Here is a 16,329-nt window from a genome sequence, read left to right on the forward strand (position 1 = left end):
CTCTGTGACTGGGTAGAGGGGAAGAAAAATGCCGCCAAAAAGAGCTGCAGGGACATGTTTTCTGCCATATGCCCTGGGATTCCAGCAAGAGGTCCATCCACGGGCCTTCTTTGGGAATCCTCCAGTCTAGGACTGCCCTACAAGACCATGGGCACACCTAAAGCCCCAAGTGCTAAGCACACATCTCCCCCACCCTGCTTCCAGTTTTTAAAAAACCAAACCAAACCAAAGATTTTATTTGAGAGGAGATGGGCGTGCATGCATGGGGTGAGGGGCAGAGGGAGAGGGAGTCTCAGGCAGACTGCACTGTGCGGCCCCCATGGAGCAGAGGTGGGGCTGGATCTCAAGACCCTGAGATCATCACCTGAGCTGAGACCAGGAGACGCCCAACCCACTGAGCCACACAGGCACCCCCAGTGTGTTTTTTTAATGTCATCTTTTTTAAGCACGTCAAACTTTGGCAGGGAGTCGCTTCCAGTAAGAAAACCCAAAAGCTAGTGCTATAGCACCACCTTCTGGAAAACAAAAGAAAGGCTTCTAACTGCCAACCTGATGAATTATTAAAATCAAAGCCTACGTAAACAAGAAAGGTTTTGCTACTTTAAATGCGGCAGCACAGGCGCATTTCATTGAACACTGAAAAATGATAATACAGTATCACAAAAAGGCAATGACAATTCTCCAGCAACTGTACCCAAAGACATGGAATACTACAATTTAACTGATAAAGAATTCAAAACAGGACAAAATTCAACAAGCTACAAGGAAATTCAGAAAGGCAATTCAATGAACTTAGGAATAAAATTAATGAACATTAAGAAGTACTTTCCCAAAGAGATTGAAATTCTAAAAAAAGAACCAAAATGAAAATCTGAAGCTGACAAACTCATTGAAATGAAGAATGTATTAGAAAGCATTGGAAATGGAGATCAGATGGAAGAGAGAATAAGCAAGCTGGAAGATAAGGGTTTAGAAATGATGCAGGAGGAAGAGGAGAGAGAACTAAGATATTTAAAAAGTGGACACAATCTATAACCATTACCAGACTCCATTAGAAAAGCTAACATAAGATTAATAGGTATACCAGAAAGAGAAGAGGAGGCAGAGAGTTTATAGAAATAATGGTTGAAAACTTCCTAAACCGGGGGAAGGAACTGGATATACAAGAATGCAAAGCTTAACAGACTTTCTCCAAGACACATTGTAATGAAACTGTCAAAAGTCAATGATAAAGCCCGGGGAAAAAACCTACAAGGGAACCTCCCCCGGCCCCCAACCCTCATTAGGCTATCAGATTTCTCAGCACAAATTCTACAAGCTAGGAGAGAATGGAATGATCTATTCAAACAATCGAAAAGATAAAAATTGCCAGGCAAAAATACTCTTAAGTGGCAAAGTTATCCTTGATATGAAAGAGAAACAAAGGATTTCCCAAACCAATAAAATGTGAGAGTTCACCACCACTAACACTGCCTTACAAGAAACATCAGAAGTAGATCTTCCAGCTGAAAAGATCTCAGTACACAACATTCTTACTAAGGTGATCAACAGACAGAAAACAATTAAAATAACTGCAGCATAAAGTTTAAAGAGCATTAAAAATGATAGCTATTAAAATCTGGTAACAATTCACAGCATCATGAGATCATTTGTGACATCTAATATAGTATAAAAGGATGAAATTAGTAAATGAAGATAAACTTTTATCAGCATAAAATGACCCCCAAAATGAGATGGTTTTATTTAGTAAAACTTCTGATAACCATAAAGCAAAAATTTAGAGCAAAAACCCAAAACAAAAAAAGGAGACTGAGCAAATCACCAAGGACAAACACCAGCTTACAAAGGTAGACAGAAACAGAAGGAAAAAGAAACAATGGAGAGATAAACTAGAAGGCAAAAGGTAAAATGGCCGTAGTAATTCCTCACATATCAATAATTACGCTCCATGTAAAATGGATTGAGTTTACCAAAAGGCAGAGAGTGGCTGGATAGGTAAAAAACAAAAACAAAACAAAACAAGGCCCATCTACATGCTCTCTACAGAATACTCATTTCAGCTCTAAAGACAGACATAGGCTCAAGGTGAAAGGATGGAAAATGACATTCAAAACAAGTAGAAACCAAAACAAGACAGGCATTGCCTACTTACACAAAATAGACTTCAAGCCAAAAATCGTAAAACTGGCAAAGGTCATATAATGATAAAGAGGTCCATACACCACGAAAATTTAACTGAGCACCAAAATACATTAAGCAAATACTAACAGATCTTAAGGGAGAGATAGACAATAACGTAAGAGTAGGGGACTTCAATACCCCACTATCACCAATGGGAAGATCATCCAGACAGAAAATCAACAAGGAAGATGTGCAGAAGAGTGGCCCAGTGATCTAAGGCTCTGGGTTAAGAAAATCAACAAGGTAAACGCTGGAATTGAATCATACTTTAGAGCAAATAAACTTATTAGACATACACAGAATCCATCAAACAACAGAATACACATTGTTCTTAAGTGCACATGAACATTCTCCAGAACAGATCATATGATAGGACACCCAACAAATCTCAGCAAATTTAGACTGAAATCATACTATCTTTTCTGACCACCATGGTATGAAACTAGAAATCAACAAGGGGGAAATGAGAAAATCTATAAATATGTGGAACCTAAACAAATTTCTCAAAAACACATAGGTCAAAGAAATCAAAAGGGAAAGAAGGAAAGTTTATAGTAATAAACACATGTTAAGAAATTAGATCTCAACCTAACTTTGTATCTCAAGAAAGTAGAAAAAAGAGATTAAGCCTAAAGTTAGCAGAAGGAAGAAAATAATAAAGACCAGAACAGAAATAAATGAGACCAGAGAAACAAGAGAAAGGTCAACTAAACTAAGAGCTGGTTCTTTGAAAAGGTAAAATTGACAGACTTTTAGCTAGATTAAGAAAAGGGAAACTCAAAATTAGAGAGATTACAACTGATACCACAGAATAAGAAACTAATACGAACAATTATGTGTCAAAAAATTACATAGCACAATACCCATCAAAATATCAAAGGCGTTCTTCACAGAAATAGAACAATCCAAAATTTTTTGTGGAACCACAAATGACCCCAAATAGCCAAAGTAATCTCAAGAAAAAAGACCAGCACCAGAGGTATCCTTGAACAACATGGTGGTTAGGGGTGCAGACCCTTCATGCAGTTTAAAATCCCAGTATAACTTTTGACTCCCCTAATACTTAGCTCCTAATAGCCTACTGTTGACCAGAAGCCTTACCAGTAACAGTCAAGAAACACATTTTGGGGGCACCTGGGTGGCTCAGTCAGTTAAGCTTCTGCCTTCAGCTCAGGTCATGATCCCGGGATCCTGGGATCAAGTCCCACATCGGGCTCCCTGCTTATCAGGAAGCCTGCTTCTCCCTCTCCCTCTGCCTACCGCTTCCCCTCCTTGTGCTCTTTCTCTAATAAATAAAATCTAAAAAACCCCCATATTTTGTATATATAGTGTATTAAAGTAAGCTAGAAAAAAAAAGGTTAAGATCATAAGGAAAATACAATACTGTAAAAAATTCATGTGTAAGTGGTCCTACACAGTTCAAACTCATGTTGTTCAAGGGTCAGTGTATACTAGTAAAGCCATAGTAATAAAAACAGTATGGTACTGGCACAAAAATAGAACAGGAGAGAGGCCAGAATTAAATCCTGGCATATGTGGTTAACTAATACTCGACAAGGGAGCCAAGAACACCTGATGGGGAGAGGATAGTCTCTTCAACAAGTGGTGCTGGGAAAACTGGAGAAATACATGCGGAGAACAATGGAATTGGACCCCTACCTCACACCACTCACAAAAATTAACTCAAAGTCTACCAAAGACTTAAACATAAGACAAGGTGCTGTAAAATTCCTAGAGGAAACATAGGAGGAAGCTCCCTGATGTTGTTTTGGACATAATGCCAAAAGCACAAAAAAGAAAAGGAAAAATTAACAAATGGGATGACGTCAAATTCAGCAGCTTATGCAACCTTCGTATTTGAGTTGACAGAGGTTTTAGAACTTTGTATCTATGACTAGCGGTTGTGCAGGTGCACTTCTTCCTTTACGATCCGGGTTACAAAACTGAGACCCGTGTGGTTATGTCAAGGCTCTTCAGCCTCCTGTAACTCGTCGGCTTACCCTTCTAGTCTCGCTTGCATACCTCGACTCTTCTGTACTGGTACCACTCAGCTAGTCAGAACTCTCCCTCGTCAACTGCAGAATCTGGCCTCTTCCTTTTCATTTTATCCCGTTGACCTGGAACTCTTCTCCCTTATGACAAATTCCAGTTCTCCCAAGTCTAGCATCACTTCCTCCTCCAGGATGTTAACCTCCACTTCTGCATCCTCACAGCCCCGTGCTCATGCTGTCACCACTGCACTCACAAGTGTTGAAATAATTCAGATGTCTACCGCCTACCCTGTATCATACCCTTCTTACTTGGCCTGGTATCCATATGGCACCTTCCACGTAGAAGATACTTGTATTTGAAATGCACTGCAACAGCGCTCTTATGACGAGATGTGGAACACCATACTCCTCCGCTGTAAACTCTCAGATAAGGAGACTGAGGGAGTATTGGTATCTTCTTGTTTTCAACTCTCACCTGAGGGTATTAAAAGCTGGAGTTGAGAGTCTGACTCCTACCTGTGGGATGGGGTAGGTTTTTAACACCATTAAACTTCTGCTAATTAGGACTGCGCCACTACAATGAAAAGGGAGTGTCACACAGTTTAATGACCTGAAATTCAAACACAGCGGTAACAAAAGTTTAATAGTTGAAATGGTGGTTGAGACACAAGAAAATATTTTCCATGTCATGAGAGCAGTGATTCCTTGGGTCTGTGGACTCACTGTTGTGAATTCAATGAAGATACAAAACTGCACATGCAAGCAAAAGTTTACATAAAATTTCAGAACATTCACAAACAGATCCAAATCGAAGGAACCTAAATAAAGAACTCTGTAAAAAAATTAATTCAATTAAGAGGCCTAACAAGCTTAGTGCCCAGTCAGGCACTACATTTCATGCTGATTATACCCAGATAAAATCCCAGAACTCCCATTTGGATCCCAGGGGAGGCATAAAAAGGAATCTCTTTAACATGTGGTTAATGTGTTCACTAGTAGTCTTTAGAGTATCTTAATCATATGCCATGAGACAGTTCAGTCTTGTTGGGTTTAGTTTCTGTGTAAGCATGAAATAGGCAAATTACGTAATACCATATATTCTTATTGTTTCTCAAAATATGTTAATGTCCTATTTAGAAATGCATTTTGTGGAGAGATTATAACAAATAAAGCCTTTATTAACAGGCTGTTAAGGAAAATTTCATTGTTTCCTTTAAAAAGCTGCTTTATTGACTTGAGTGGCAAATTTATAAAAAGTTCACATCTTGATCTAAGCAGAATTATGATTCACATTATTAACATAATGACAGTTGCACGTGTACAGTTAATGCACTCATACTGTACACCGAGAACATGTCCAAGGGGCAAGTTTCAAGATTAAAAACCATAATGCCTCAAACTCAATAGCATGATTACAAACAGGTATTATTTAAAAATGACAAATGTGTATGCTTTACAACATTTCCTCTTCTCTCTTCATTCTAAAAGCTCATTTACTTCATTAATAATTTATACTTTAAAAAATGCTTTTATAATTTTTGCAGTGAATGGACTTGAATGTTTGGGTCTTTAAAAATTTTTTAATGATGGATAACATCAATATAAGTGTATTTAATACTGATCAATGCCTGAACTGTCAAAAAGAAAAACAAAACAATCCTCTTAAATATGTATAAATACTTTTAAATATAGAAACCCTCCATCAATAGTCGAGACAAAGTATATTTAATGGTTGTGCTGGAAAGGAGAAAGGGGTGATTTGTGCCAGGGGAAAGATTTAAAAAGATTTTGTTATTTTTGATAATTTAAACCTAATTTTACTTAGATATGTAAGGAACTATGAAAAAAATCACACCCACAAGTAAACAACTGGTAATTTGTTTACAAAGTGCAGTATTTCAGTACAGCAAATTCATCTCAAAGAAGAAGAGCATGTGGCTTCCTGGCCTTTAAAACTCCCCTGGTTTCCATGTAGATGGTTTAACATTTAGTCATGATGCGTAACACAAGAAGCCTGTGTAGTGAAGCTTGGGCCCCTTAACACCGGCTATTCGTTAATTCCAACATAAGAGAGTATGAGACCTGGAGAGTAAATTGTCAAAATCTGATTGATGAGGTACAGATTATCTGAATAAAATTTATAACCGGGTACCAGTCAGTAATCCCAACATAAACTATTGCTTTGTAATGAACTCTGTATGGTTTGCATGTCCTTCAATAACTGAAGATTTTTCCTGCTTTTTTCACCAGGTCTCGGTTTGGCAACGTCCTTCTTGTTTGTGGTCCCTGTGATTCCAGAAGAACGACTGCTGCTCTTCCCTTCTTCATCAAGAGTCTTTCTGGTGGTTCGCAAGTCCCTCTTTGGCTTCTCTACCTTCTGTTTCTCCAGCTACAACAAATAACCAAGCCAGGGAAAAAGGTGCATTCAATGAAAACATTCTCTTCCGACAACCGGTATTTTTAACTCTCGTACAAACTAAAATGCGAGTAATATATTCTGGGTTTATTGTTTTAAAGCCTTCCAAAAACCTATTGTACCAGTCGTTGAACACTCAGTGTGTAAAAATACAATGTGACATATAGACAAGTGAACAAGAGTAAACACATCAATCCTGGTGCTGTTTCAGAAGGCAAGGCAGTGTTGCCAAAGTACAGAATAGAGTGAGAAACAAGAGGGTCTAGGGGAAGATGTCACAGAAAAGACAAAAAATCTGACATGGTAAGTGAAGGATAGGATAGATACTAAAGGTGAAGAACAGGAGAAGAGTGGTTCTAGAAACTAGTCTGAGGGGCAACGAAACATATTCTAGATGGATGAAGAGATGTAATGGTAATGTATTACTACAAAAGATTTTTAATTATTTCACTATTTTAGAATAATTTAAACCAGAGAATTTGTTTTTAGAGAGCTTTACTTGTACTTTAAGCTGCTGCCAAGTGGGTGTTCCATTAGAGAGAATAAAGTTAAGTCTAATGTACAAGAAACAAATTAGACCATTACTCCTACAGCAATCGTTCGCTTATACTTATTCCTCTTTTTTCAAACGTGAACTTTACAAAAAATACTTAAAAGCTCAGGTTCTGGAGTCGAGAAGACCCACGGTTGCATGCCAGCTCTGCATTTACCAGGGGGCTAGTATGTCCTTGCACAGAAGTTACCTAATTTCACTTTAGCATATGCCTACCTCCCAAGAAACTTAGCCCAGTTTCCCTGTCTATAGAATAAGACAATGCACCCAGTTCACAAGGGTTCCATGAAAATTAAATAAGAGGACATATTCAAAAGCACTTAGCATCGTGCCTATTACACAGCCACCAATCAGTAAATGTTAGCAAGCCTGTTCTGCTCCCAGTCTTTCTCCATTTCCATCAGTGGTACGGCCACACTCTCCGTCCAAATGATATTCAGCAGCAAGTCGCCCTGATCTTTCTACTTCTAAAGCCCACCTCCAATCTGCCCGCTTCTCCCCCCGGACAGAGAAGACCTTCACCCTGCCCAGCTGGTGTCCAGCCCACTCCTAGCAGTCACAGCAATCTCTTAAGCCACGAATCATTATGTTTCTCTCCAGACGAAAACCCTGGAGTGTGCCTTCCCACTGCACTTAGGAAATATTAAATGGCTGCAACAGAAATATAACTGAACATTTTTTTTCACATATTTATATCTGACTTATTCCTTTGGAAATCAAGAATTTCCAAGTGCTTTCAAAAGACTTAGGTAAATTTAGAACCGTTTAAATTCATCACGGACGTTAAGGTTTGTTCATATAAAGATAAGAATATTAAATATATTCAGTATTTGAAAGATGTATCTTTGATGATAAAATCTAGTCTCACAGATTACAAGACAACGTCTTCCTTCCTAGCCCACTGAACACCAATTCTTAATAACGAAGGGACTGAATCAGTGTCTACAGTAACGAAATGCTCCCTGTAGCTCCTGAACTGTGATCACTTCAGTGTCATCGAGGAAAAGGGTTTTTGGTTCTGCCTTGTTCTTGTTTTTTAATCATTAGAAACAGGGAAAGGGAAATTGAGTTGTAGTTACCTGGGCTTGGTATTTTCGAACTTTAGTTATTTGGTTGGCTTTGGCCTCCATCCTCCCCACCAACGCCTCCAGTTCACACTCTAAGTTGTCTTTCAGTTCAACAGTTGGGGATTCTTGGATAAGTTTCGCAAGCTGCTGGTGATCACTATACAAAAAATACAAGCAGGGCTTGGTTAAGTTTCTGGTTTCGTGGTTAGGTCCACCACAACCCACTCACCATGGGACCACTGCTCCGTGCAATAAAAAAATGACTCAATTTCTTAAACAGAGCAACAAGATGGTTTAAAGGTTCAAGAAAGGCACTGGAGGCAAACACAAAAGGAGTTCTTAATTTCAAAGACCTAATTATTTATATTCCTACCTCCCCCAGAATAGTATGCATGTGAAAAGGAAAGCCTGGAAAGAAAGGATCTTGTTCCTTAGATACATCCTAACTTATTTAACTAAACTCAATGTCTATCAAGCTCCTGAATAAGGAAATAAAACTTAAATGTAAACCTTGGTCTTGAAAACATTTAACAGTATTAGAAAAGGGAGAGATTTCCCCCAGAACAGTTGTATTTGTTAAGGTCCTAGTAACTTACTCAGTGGTTGGTGCAAGGACTGTGCTCAGGTATTTGCTGAACAAATTAACAATTAATGAAGTCACCAAGAAGTTAAAATGAAGTTTTAGAACTGTAATTTTTTTAAAAAAAGATTTTATTTATTTGAGAGGCAGAGAATACAAGCACCAGGGAGGAGCAGATTCCCCGCTGAGCACGGAGGCCAACGTGGGGCTCAATCCCAGGACCCCGGGATGACCTGAGCCAAAGGCAGACGCTTAACTGACTGAGCCGCCCAGGTCCCTAGAACTAAATGTAATTAAAAAAAAAAACAAAACCCAAAACTAAAACTCACAAGCTCATTTGCCCAAATTCATCTTGTAAAGTCTGTAAGACTTCTGATAACTCTTCATTAATGCTGTTGGAGGAGGAAGGCGTTACTGACAACTTCTTACTTTTACCACTTCGTGAAGAACCTTGCTTTGTCAAAGGAACATTGTTGACCACTCGATCATTGCACAGGGCTTTACTGTGTTGCTTCAGTAGATGCAAGACATGCTGAACATTGGCTACCACAGCATGGCTAGGACTGGTGGACTGAAGAAAAATGAGAATTAATTGAAGCCACATCGTCTAAATCTGTTTTTCTCTTTACTCCCTAAGCTGAGTAAAAAAACCCCCACCCATAAAGAGGCTAAGATCTAAATCTCCTAGAGTAAATCCAAATACCAAGTCCCATTTAACCTCTGAAATATCTCTAATCCACCTCTTAGTCTCCACCCTACTGTCATGCCCTTGAACCACTTCTAATTGCTACAGGAAGATTCCATTTGGCCTCCCTGCCCCCAGTGTGTTCAGTCTTTAACTCCATAGTGCTATCGGCTCTCCTCCTAAAATATTACTCTAATAGTCATGTCAGGTTGTTCTCCTACTTGAAATATTTGATGTTAAGCCCACTAACTCTAATGTCCAAACTCCTGAGCATAGAAAAAAGTCTCCTATCATTGAGCTGCAACCGATACTCCCTGGCCTTACGTCCCACCATCCCGACTTCTCTGCTTGCTTGATTTTAGCTTTATTAACATAGAACAACGTGGATGGAACCAAAGGGTATTATGCTGAGTGAAATAAGTCAGTCAGAGAAAGACAAATACCAGATGATTTCACTGATATGTGGAATTTAAGAAACAAAACAGATGAACACAGAGGAAGGGAAGGAAAAATAAAGTAAGATGAAAAGAGAGGGAGGCAAACCATGACAGATTCTTAATTCTAGGAAACAGAGTTGCTGGAGGGGAGGGGAGTGGGGGTAACTGGGTGATGGGCATTAAGGAAGGTACGTGGAAGTAATGAGCACCGGGTGTTGTATGCAACTGATGAATCACTGAACTCTCTCTGAAAATCTGCATTATTTAAATAAACTGTATTTGCACATACCCATTTCTTCTGTGTGGCCAACATTTTTCCTTAAAACCCAGTTCAAATATATTAACTTTTAAAGACTTCCTTAAAACCTCCAGGTAACAAATTGGTCCAATTAAGTAGTCCATTCTCAGATCACCTACAGCATTTATCTCTATCATAGTTTTTATCACATATATTACAATTGTGTTTGCATATTTATTTCACCTAATAAATAGTGTATGTACTTCCAGGTGGTAGGGACTGTTGTCAAATTCATTTCTCTATCCTCAAATAGTAAGATGCACTAAGTTCATCCTTGTCACATACACAATAATAGGAAAAACCGATCCTTCTCAAAATTTCCAGTTTTGAATATTAAACAATAATCTCCATAAGCTATTTCAATTTACAAACGGATGGCTGGACTAACTTGGCTCCATGGGCATCATCTTATTTAAAATGCAGATTCCTAGGTAGCACTCCAAACTCAATCAGTGTGGGGTCAAGGCCTGGAAATATGTATTTTTAAGTTTGCCACTTGATTCTGACCAGCAGGTTTGAAAACCACTATGCTAACGGATACTCTCTTTTATCCTACTTTCTATTGTTAGGTAGCAAACTGAATCGAGCATTATATATGAAGAAGTATGTATACCATATCCAAGTTGGGTTTGTTCCAGGAATTCAAGACTAGTCCAATTATTTTAAAAAATCGATCAATGTAATGTAGTATATCAACAGTAAAAAGGAAAAATCACATAACCATATCATTTAATGAAGAAAAGCATTTGAAAATATCCAACGCCCAATCAGGTACTCTCAGCAAAGTAGAAACAGAAGGAAATTTCCTCCTTAAATAAAGGGCGCTGACAAAGAACCTACAGCTAACATCCTATTTACTGGTGAGACTGAATGCTAATGTTCTCCCCCCACTTAAGATCAGAAAAAAGGCAAGGATGTCCACTCTCATCATTCTTGCTTAATGTAATACTGGAAATCCTAGCTAGTGCATTAAGGCAGAGAAAGAAATAGAAGGCATGCAAATTAAAAAGAAAAAAAACGGTCCCTATTTAGAGATGACATGCTTCTCTACACAGAAAATCCAAACGAATCCAAAAAATAATTCCTAGGACTAGTAAGTAATTCAGTGAAATCACAGAATGTAAGTTCAACATACAAAAACTAAATATACTAGCAATGATCACATAGAAACTAAATTAAAACTAAATACAACTTACACTTGCTCCAAAAAAAAAAAAATATGTGACCATAAATCTAATAAAACAGACATGGAACCAATATGCCGGAAACCACAAAATACTGATGAAAGAAATCAAAGATCTAAATAAATAAATAAAAGCTATACTGTACTCATGGTCTGGAAGACTCAACATAATAAGGATGTCAATTCTCCTAAGCTGATCTATAGGTATAATTCCTATCAAAATTATAACAAGACTTTTTTTTTGTAGACAGAGACAAGTTTATTCTAGAATTCATATGAAGAGTCAAAGAAACTGAAAGAGCTAAAACAATTGTGAAAAAGAACAGAGAAAAGAATCACTTTGCCTGATGTTAAGACTTATTATAAAAAGCCACAATAATCGAGGCAGTGTGGTACTGGCAAAGAGGTAAACACCTTTATTGATGGAACAGAATCAAAAATAAACCTTGACCTAACAAGCCTCTTACTGTATGCAAAAATCATTTCAAGTAGATCACAGATTTAGATGTAAAATATAAAACTATAAAATATATATGAAACATAAGTGAACACCTACAGGACGTCAGTCCTGACAAAGAGTTCTTAGACTTGACAGCAAAACCATGATCCATAAAAAGCAAAAATCAATTAACTGGATTTCATCAAAACAAAAAGCTGCTCTGTGAAACTCTGTAAGAGGAAGAAAGACTGGGAGAATATACTTGCAAACTATGTATCTGACATATGACTTGTATCAAAATACAGAACTCTCAAAACCTAACAGTAAAAAAAAAAAAAAAATAACCAACCCAATTAAAAAAGGGCAAGAAATGTAGATAAATATTTCATTAGAGAATATATGGATGGTAAATAAGCACATGAAAAGAACAGGACTACCATCATTAGTGTAATATAAATTAAAAGCACAATGAGATATCATACTCAGCAAGCAGCTAAAATAAAAAATGACAGTATCAAATGCTGGTAAGGATGGGGAAAAACTTCATCTCTTGGGCACTGCTACTGGGAATGAAAAATGGTACAATCACTCAAAAATAACTGGGTAGTTTAAAAACAAAATATACCATTACCATACAATCCAGCAATCACATTCCCGGACATTTATCCCACAGAAATGAATACTTATGTCCACACAAAAACCTGTACACAATGTTTATACTGGTTTTGTTTGTGAACACCAAAAACTTGGAGCAACCCAAAGGTTCTTCAATGGGTGAATCATTAAACTGTGGTACATTCACACCATGGCATATTCAGCCAAGAGAAAGGAAGGAACTATGGATACACACAATTTGATGAATCTTGGGATTTATATTGAGTGAAAGGTCAATCTCAAAAAGGTTACATCCTGAATGATTCTCATTTTTGAAATGGCAAAACTAGATATGGAATGGTGGTTGCACGAATATAAATGTGATAAAATCGCATTGACCTAAACCCACACATGTGTATACACATGTACACACCAACATGGACATGTGAAACTAGAGAAATCTGAGTAAGGTCTGTGGATTGTACCAGTGCTAATCTCCTGGTTGTGAAACTATACTATGTTATGTAATGTACCGCTGCTGCGGTACACCAGATAAAGGTACATGGGACCCTTTACTATTTTTGCAACTTCCTGTAAATCTAGAATCATTTCAAAATTAAAGTCTATGTTTTTATCAAGATGATTTAAATTCACCTACAATTAAAATGGTTTAAATATACACTCTCCCTTGCAACTCTGCAGTCATCAATACAACCTTGATTATCAAGAACCAAATTCATTTGTCTCATTCACAATTTAAATGCTGATACACATGGTATTCATTTAGTGTGAAAATATGTATGTGAAATCACTATTCCGCTTGTAACTTGTAATATGTATTGGCTATAATAATTGCCTATGTATGCTTTCAATAAGCAGTATATAGTTTTTAAAATTCCTTTTCCTGTTATTTTTCTGATTGTATGTATTAATGTAATTTTTTATCTGTTCAATCTATAATTTAAAACTCAGGATGTGTATTTTATGTCTTTTTAATTTCATTTTTCTACTAAATCATTTTTATTGCATTTTACAAGTGCACTGGTCTATGACAACATATAATTAAAAATAAAAACTGATCCTTCACAATAGAGAATTTGAGGAACACTCGGCTAGGTGACAGCACATTCTAAGCTATTTGAATAATTATTTTTTTAAAGATTTTATTTATTTGAGAGAGTGAGCAAGTGAGAGAGAGAGAGCATAAGGAGCAGAGGGAGAGGGAGAAGCAGACTCCCCACTAAGCAGGAAGCCCGATGAGGGGCTCAGTACAAATAACTGCAGAAGGAGTTTAGGTTGAAAAGCCTCATCTTTGAACCTGTTTAACCTTTATATTAATGAATTCAATGAGAATTATCAAAGACAGGCAATTAAATTTGGAGATAACACAACTAATGAACTAGATTCTAATGTAATGTGGGATAGGGTGACTCTATGCCTGTAGAATTTCATTTACTTACAAATTCTGTATAAAATAATTAAATCTACAAGTATAGGACCAACACTACAGAGGCTAATGCAAAGATTTAGGAAAACACCTGTTACTTCAGTTGACTCTAAAATTAATGAGAGGGAGGGATGATGTGGCTTCCCCCAGAACGTTAATATGCTAGGCTGACAGACTTTCAAAGATGACAAAGTCTCTATTCTGTGCTAGTCATGCCACATTTAGAAAGGAAGAGAGTGATGAGGAGGTAAAGAAACTCATAAAACACACCCTGAATAGCTGAAGAAAATGGAAGTGTTTATAACCTAGAATAGAAGAAGAAGATGAGAATAAAGATAAAGTTATTTTCAAATAACAATTTAAATATTTAAAATTTCCCTACAGTCAAGGGCTCATTTGTTCTATGTGGATCTCTGAGAGCAGAAAAAGAACAATGAGAATGTACAGTGAAAGATTTTAACTTATTTAGGAACTTACAAATAAAGTGATCTAGAATTAAGGAAGTCTCATCAGATGTATTTAAAAAAAAATTATTTATTTTAGAGAGCGAGTGGGGAGAAGGGAAGGGGGAGAGAGAATCTCAAGTAAACTCCCTGCTGAGTGCAAAGCAGGACTTGGGGCTTGATCCCAGGACCCTGAGATCATGACCTGAGCTGAAATCAAGAGTCGGCCGTTCAACCAACTGAGCCACCCAGGTGCCTCTAAACTAACACAGTGTTAAACATTTATTAGAAATGACCCAGTACTTGCTGATATTTGACAAAATTATCTCTACATTTAAACTCAAGGAACAGAAGATTCAAGTCTATTTCTGACTGCCTCTTGGAGAATGAGTTCTGTAAGTAATACGCATGTGAGGACAAACAGTATGTGATTTCTATTTATTTAAATATCTACCTATATTTAAATATAAATGAACAAGATTGATACTAAAAACCCAATGCTACAAATTACTATTTCCTATTTCATTTACTCCTATCTGCAAACACCCCTTCTCCAAACCAGGATGTCGGATTTTGTTCATAACTCTCCTTGCACATATGCTTTACCTGCTTTAAAGTCCCCCTAGTCTCTTCCCTGCTCCCCCAAATCCCATAAAACCTTCTATCTCGTTCTCACATCACTATGATCCATACCGGCAAAGGGGCAGAAAAATGTTTTCAACATTTATAGGCATAAAGGTGTAAGAGGTGATTTAATTCAAAGAGCTAAGTTGTAAAGAAAAAAAATCCAGACTTTGACCAACTCACCTTTCCAGCTACAAAAGGCATATCCCCCAAGCATAATCTATAATGTGGTTGTGCAGCAAAATAGTTCCTAGAACCTTTCTGAATGGAAAGGAAAGAAAAACAAGTTTACTCACATGATGATAAAAGCTGACCATACACCACTAACCTGGAATTTCACCTTATTGCTGGGCTACTGGGCTACTACTTGCTTTATCGATACTGGAATGTTCTCGAGCTCCTAATAATACTTGGCAACTTGCATCCTAGCCTAGAAAAGGCTAGGGAGGAAAAAATAATACCTGCCAAAACAGCAATTACAGTCTCAGTAAAGAAACAGAGTGTGTATGTATGTGATGTATGTATAGTTACATACACCTAAAAACATTTTAAGAGTAAAAAATCGTTAAAGCAATACTGAATAATTAAGATTTGTGTAGTGTTTTGCAGTTCTAAAATGCTTTCATATAATCTATCAAGGTAAAAATTTATATGTAGTTATTACTTATCTCAATGAAGAAACTGAATGAAAGAGATCTCCTTATCCAAGGTTGATGTACCATACTGTTTTATGAGTACTTTCACATAAATTACACTAAGTAATAATCAGCACTTTGACTTATTGGTCCCATTTTCGTACCTTTTCTGGTGGTTTTGACTTCTTTTTTTTAACTCTTCTTGCATTGGGAACACATGGAGTTGCCTTATCTTCAAAGATAATTCTATTTGTTTCTAGACCAGTCTGCAACTAGGAAAAATAGGACAATATAAAGTTAATGCTATAGAAAGAAAATTATTTAAATTTGAGATTTGCCATGTAAAGACCTGTAAAAACCTTATAGTATCTGATTGAAAAACACATCATAGCTGTGTAACCTGTCTTGAATCAATCTGTGAATCAATCTGTCAACATTTAGCACATATTTTAAATCAATACAAGTCTCTCATTTTAAGTGCTATGTTACTTTTTTTTTTTTTAAGCTTGGAACCCTTTAGCTCCATTATTTGCAGTTGTTCCATAAATTAGACCTAATGAGTTAAATGCAACATATCTAACTCCAAACCAATGCTTCAGTATTTTCTTCTTTTTTACACATGGCAACCACATCAGTGCCAGACACAAAGCAGTTGGAGAACAAAATACATTTCTTCCTCTTTAAAAAACTCATACTCTTACAATTTAAGACAATCGGAAATTTATGTCCAAAAGACCTGAAAGGTATGTCACAGCA

At 37.0% G+C, this 16,329-nt stretch overlaps 1 protein-coding gene across 3 annotated transcripts in view; it reads right to left on the reverse strand.

Annotated features, from left to right (window-relative positions):
• Positions 1-4,762: 4,762 nt before the first annotated feature.
• The window catches only part of CEP57 (centrosomal protein 57), a 37,985-nt gene continuing 26,418 nt past the window's right edge, over positions 4,763-16,329 (reverse strand). For all 3 annotated transcript variants that reach the window (XM_025893427.2, XM_073887147.1, XM_073887148.1), the window contains exons 7-11: positions 15,738-15,845; positions 15,122-15,199; positions 9,118-9,359; positions 8,221-8,365; positions 4,763-6,561 (exon numbers count right to left, since the gene is read on the reverse strand). In XM_025893427.2, the coding sequence (XP_025749212.2) occupies positions 6,328-6,561; positions 8,221-8,365; positions 9,118-9,359; positions 15,122-15,199; positions 15,738-15,845 (807 nt within the window). In that variant the 3' untranslated portion in view covers positions 4,763-6,327. The remainder of the gene's footprint in view (positions 6,562-8,220; positions 8,366-9,117; positions 9,360-15,121; positions 15,200-15,737; positions 15,846-16,329) is intronic.

Source organism: Callorhinus ursinus, unplaced genomic scaffold, assembly GCF_003265705.2.
Source record: "Callorhinus ursinus isolate GAN/ISIS: 27379988/994484 unplaced genomic scaffold, GSC_fseal_2.0 scaffold76, whole genome shotgun sequence".
Taxonomy (NCBI): domain Eukaryota; kingdom Metazoa; phylum Chordata; class Mammalia; order Carnivora; family Otariidae; genus Callorhinus; species Callorhinus ursinus.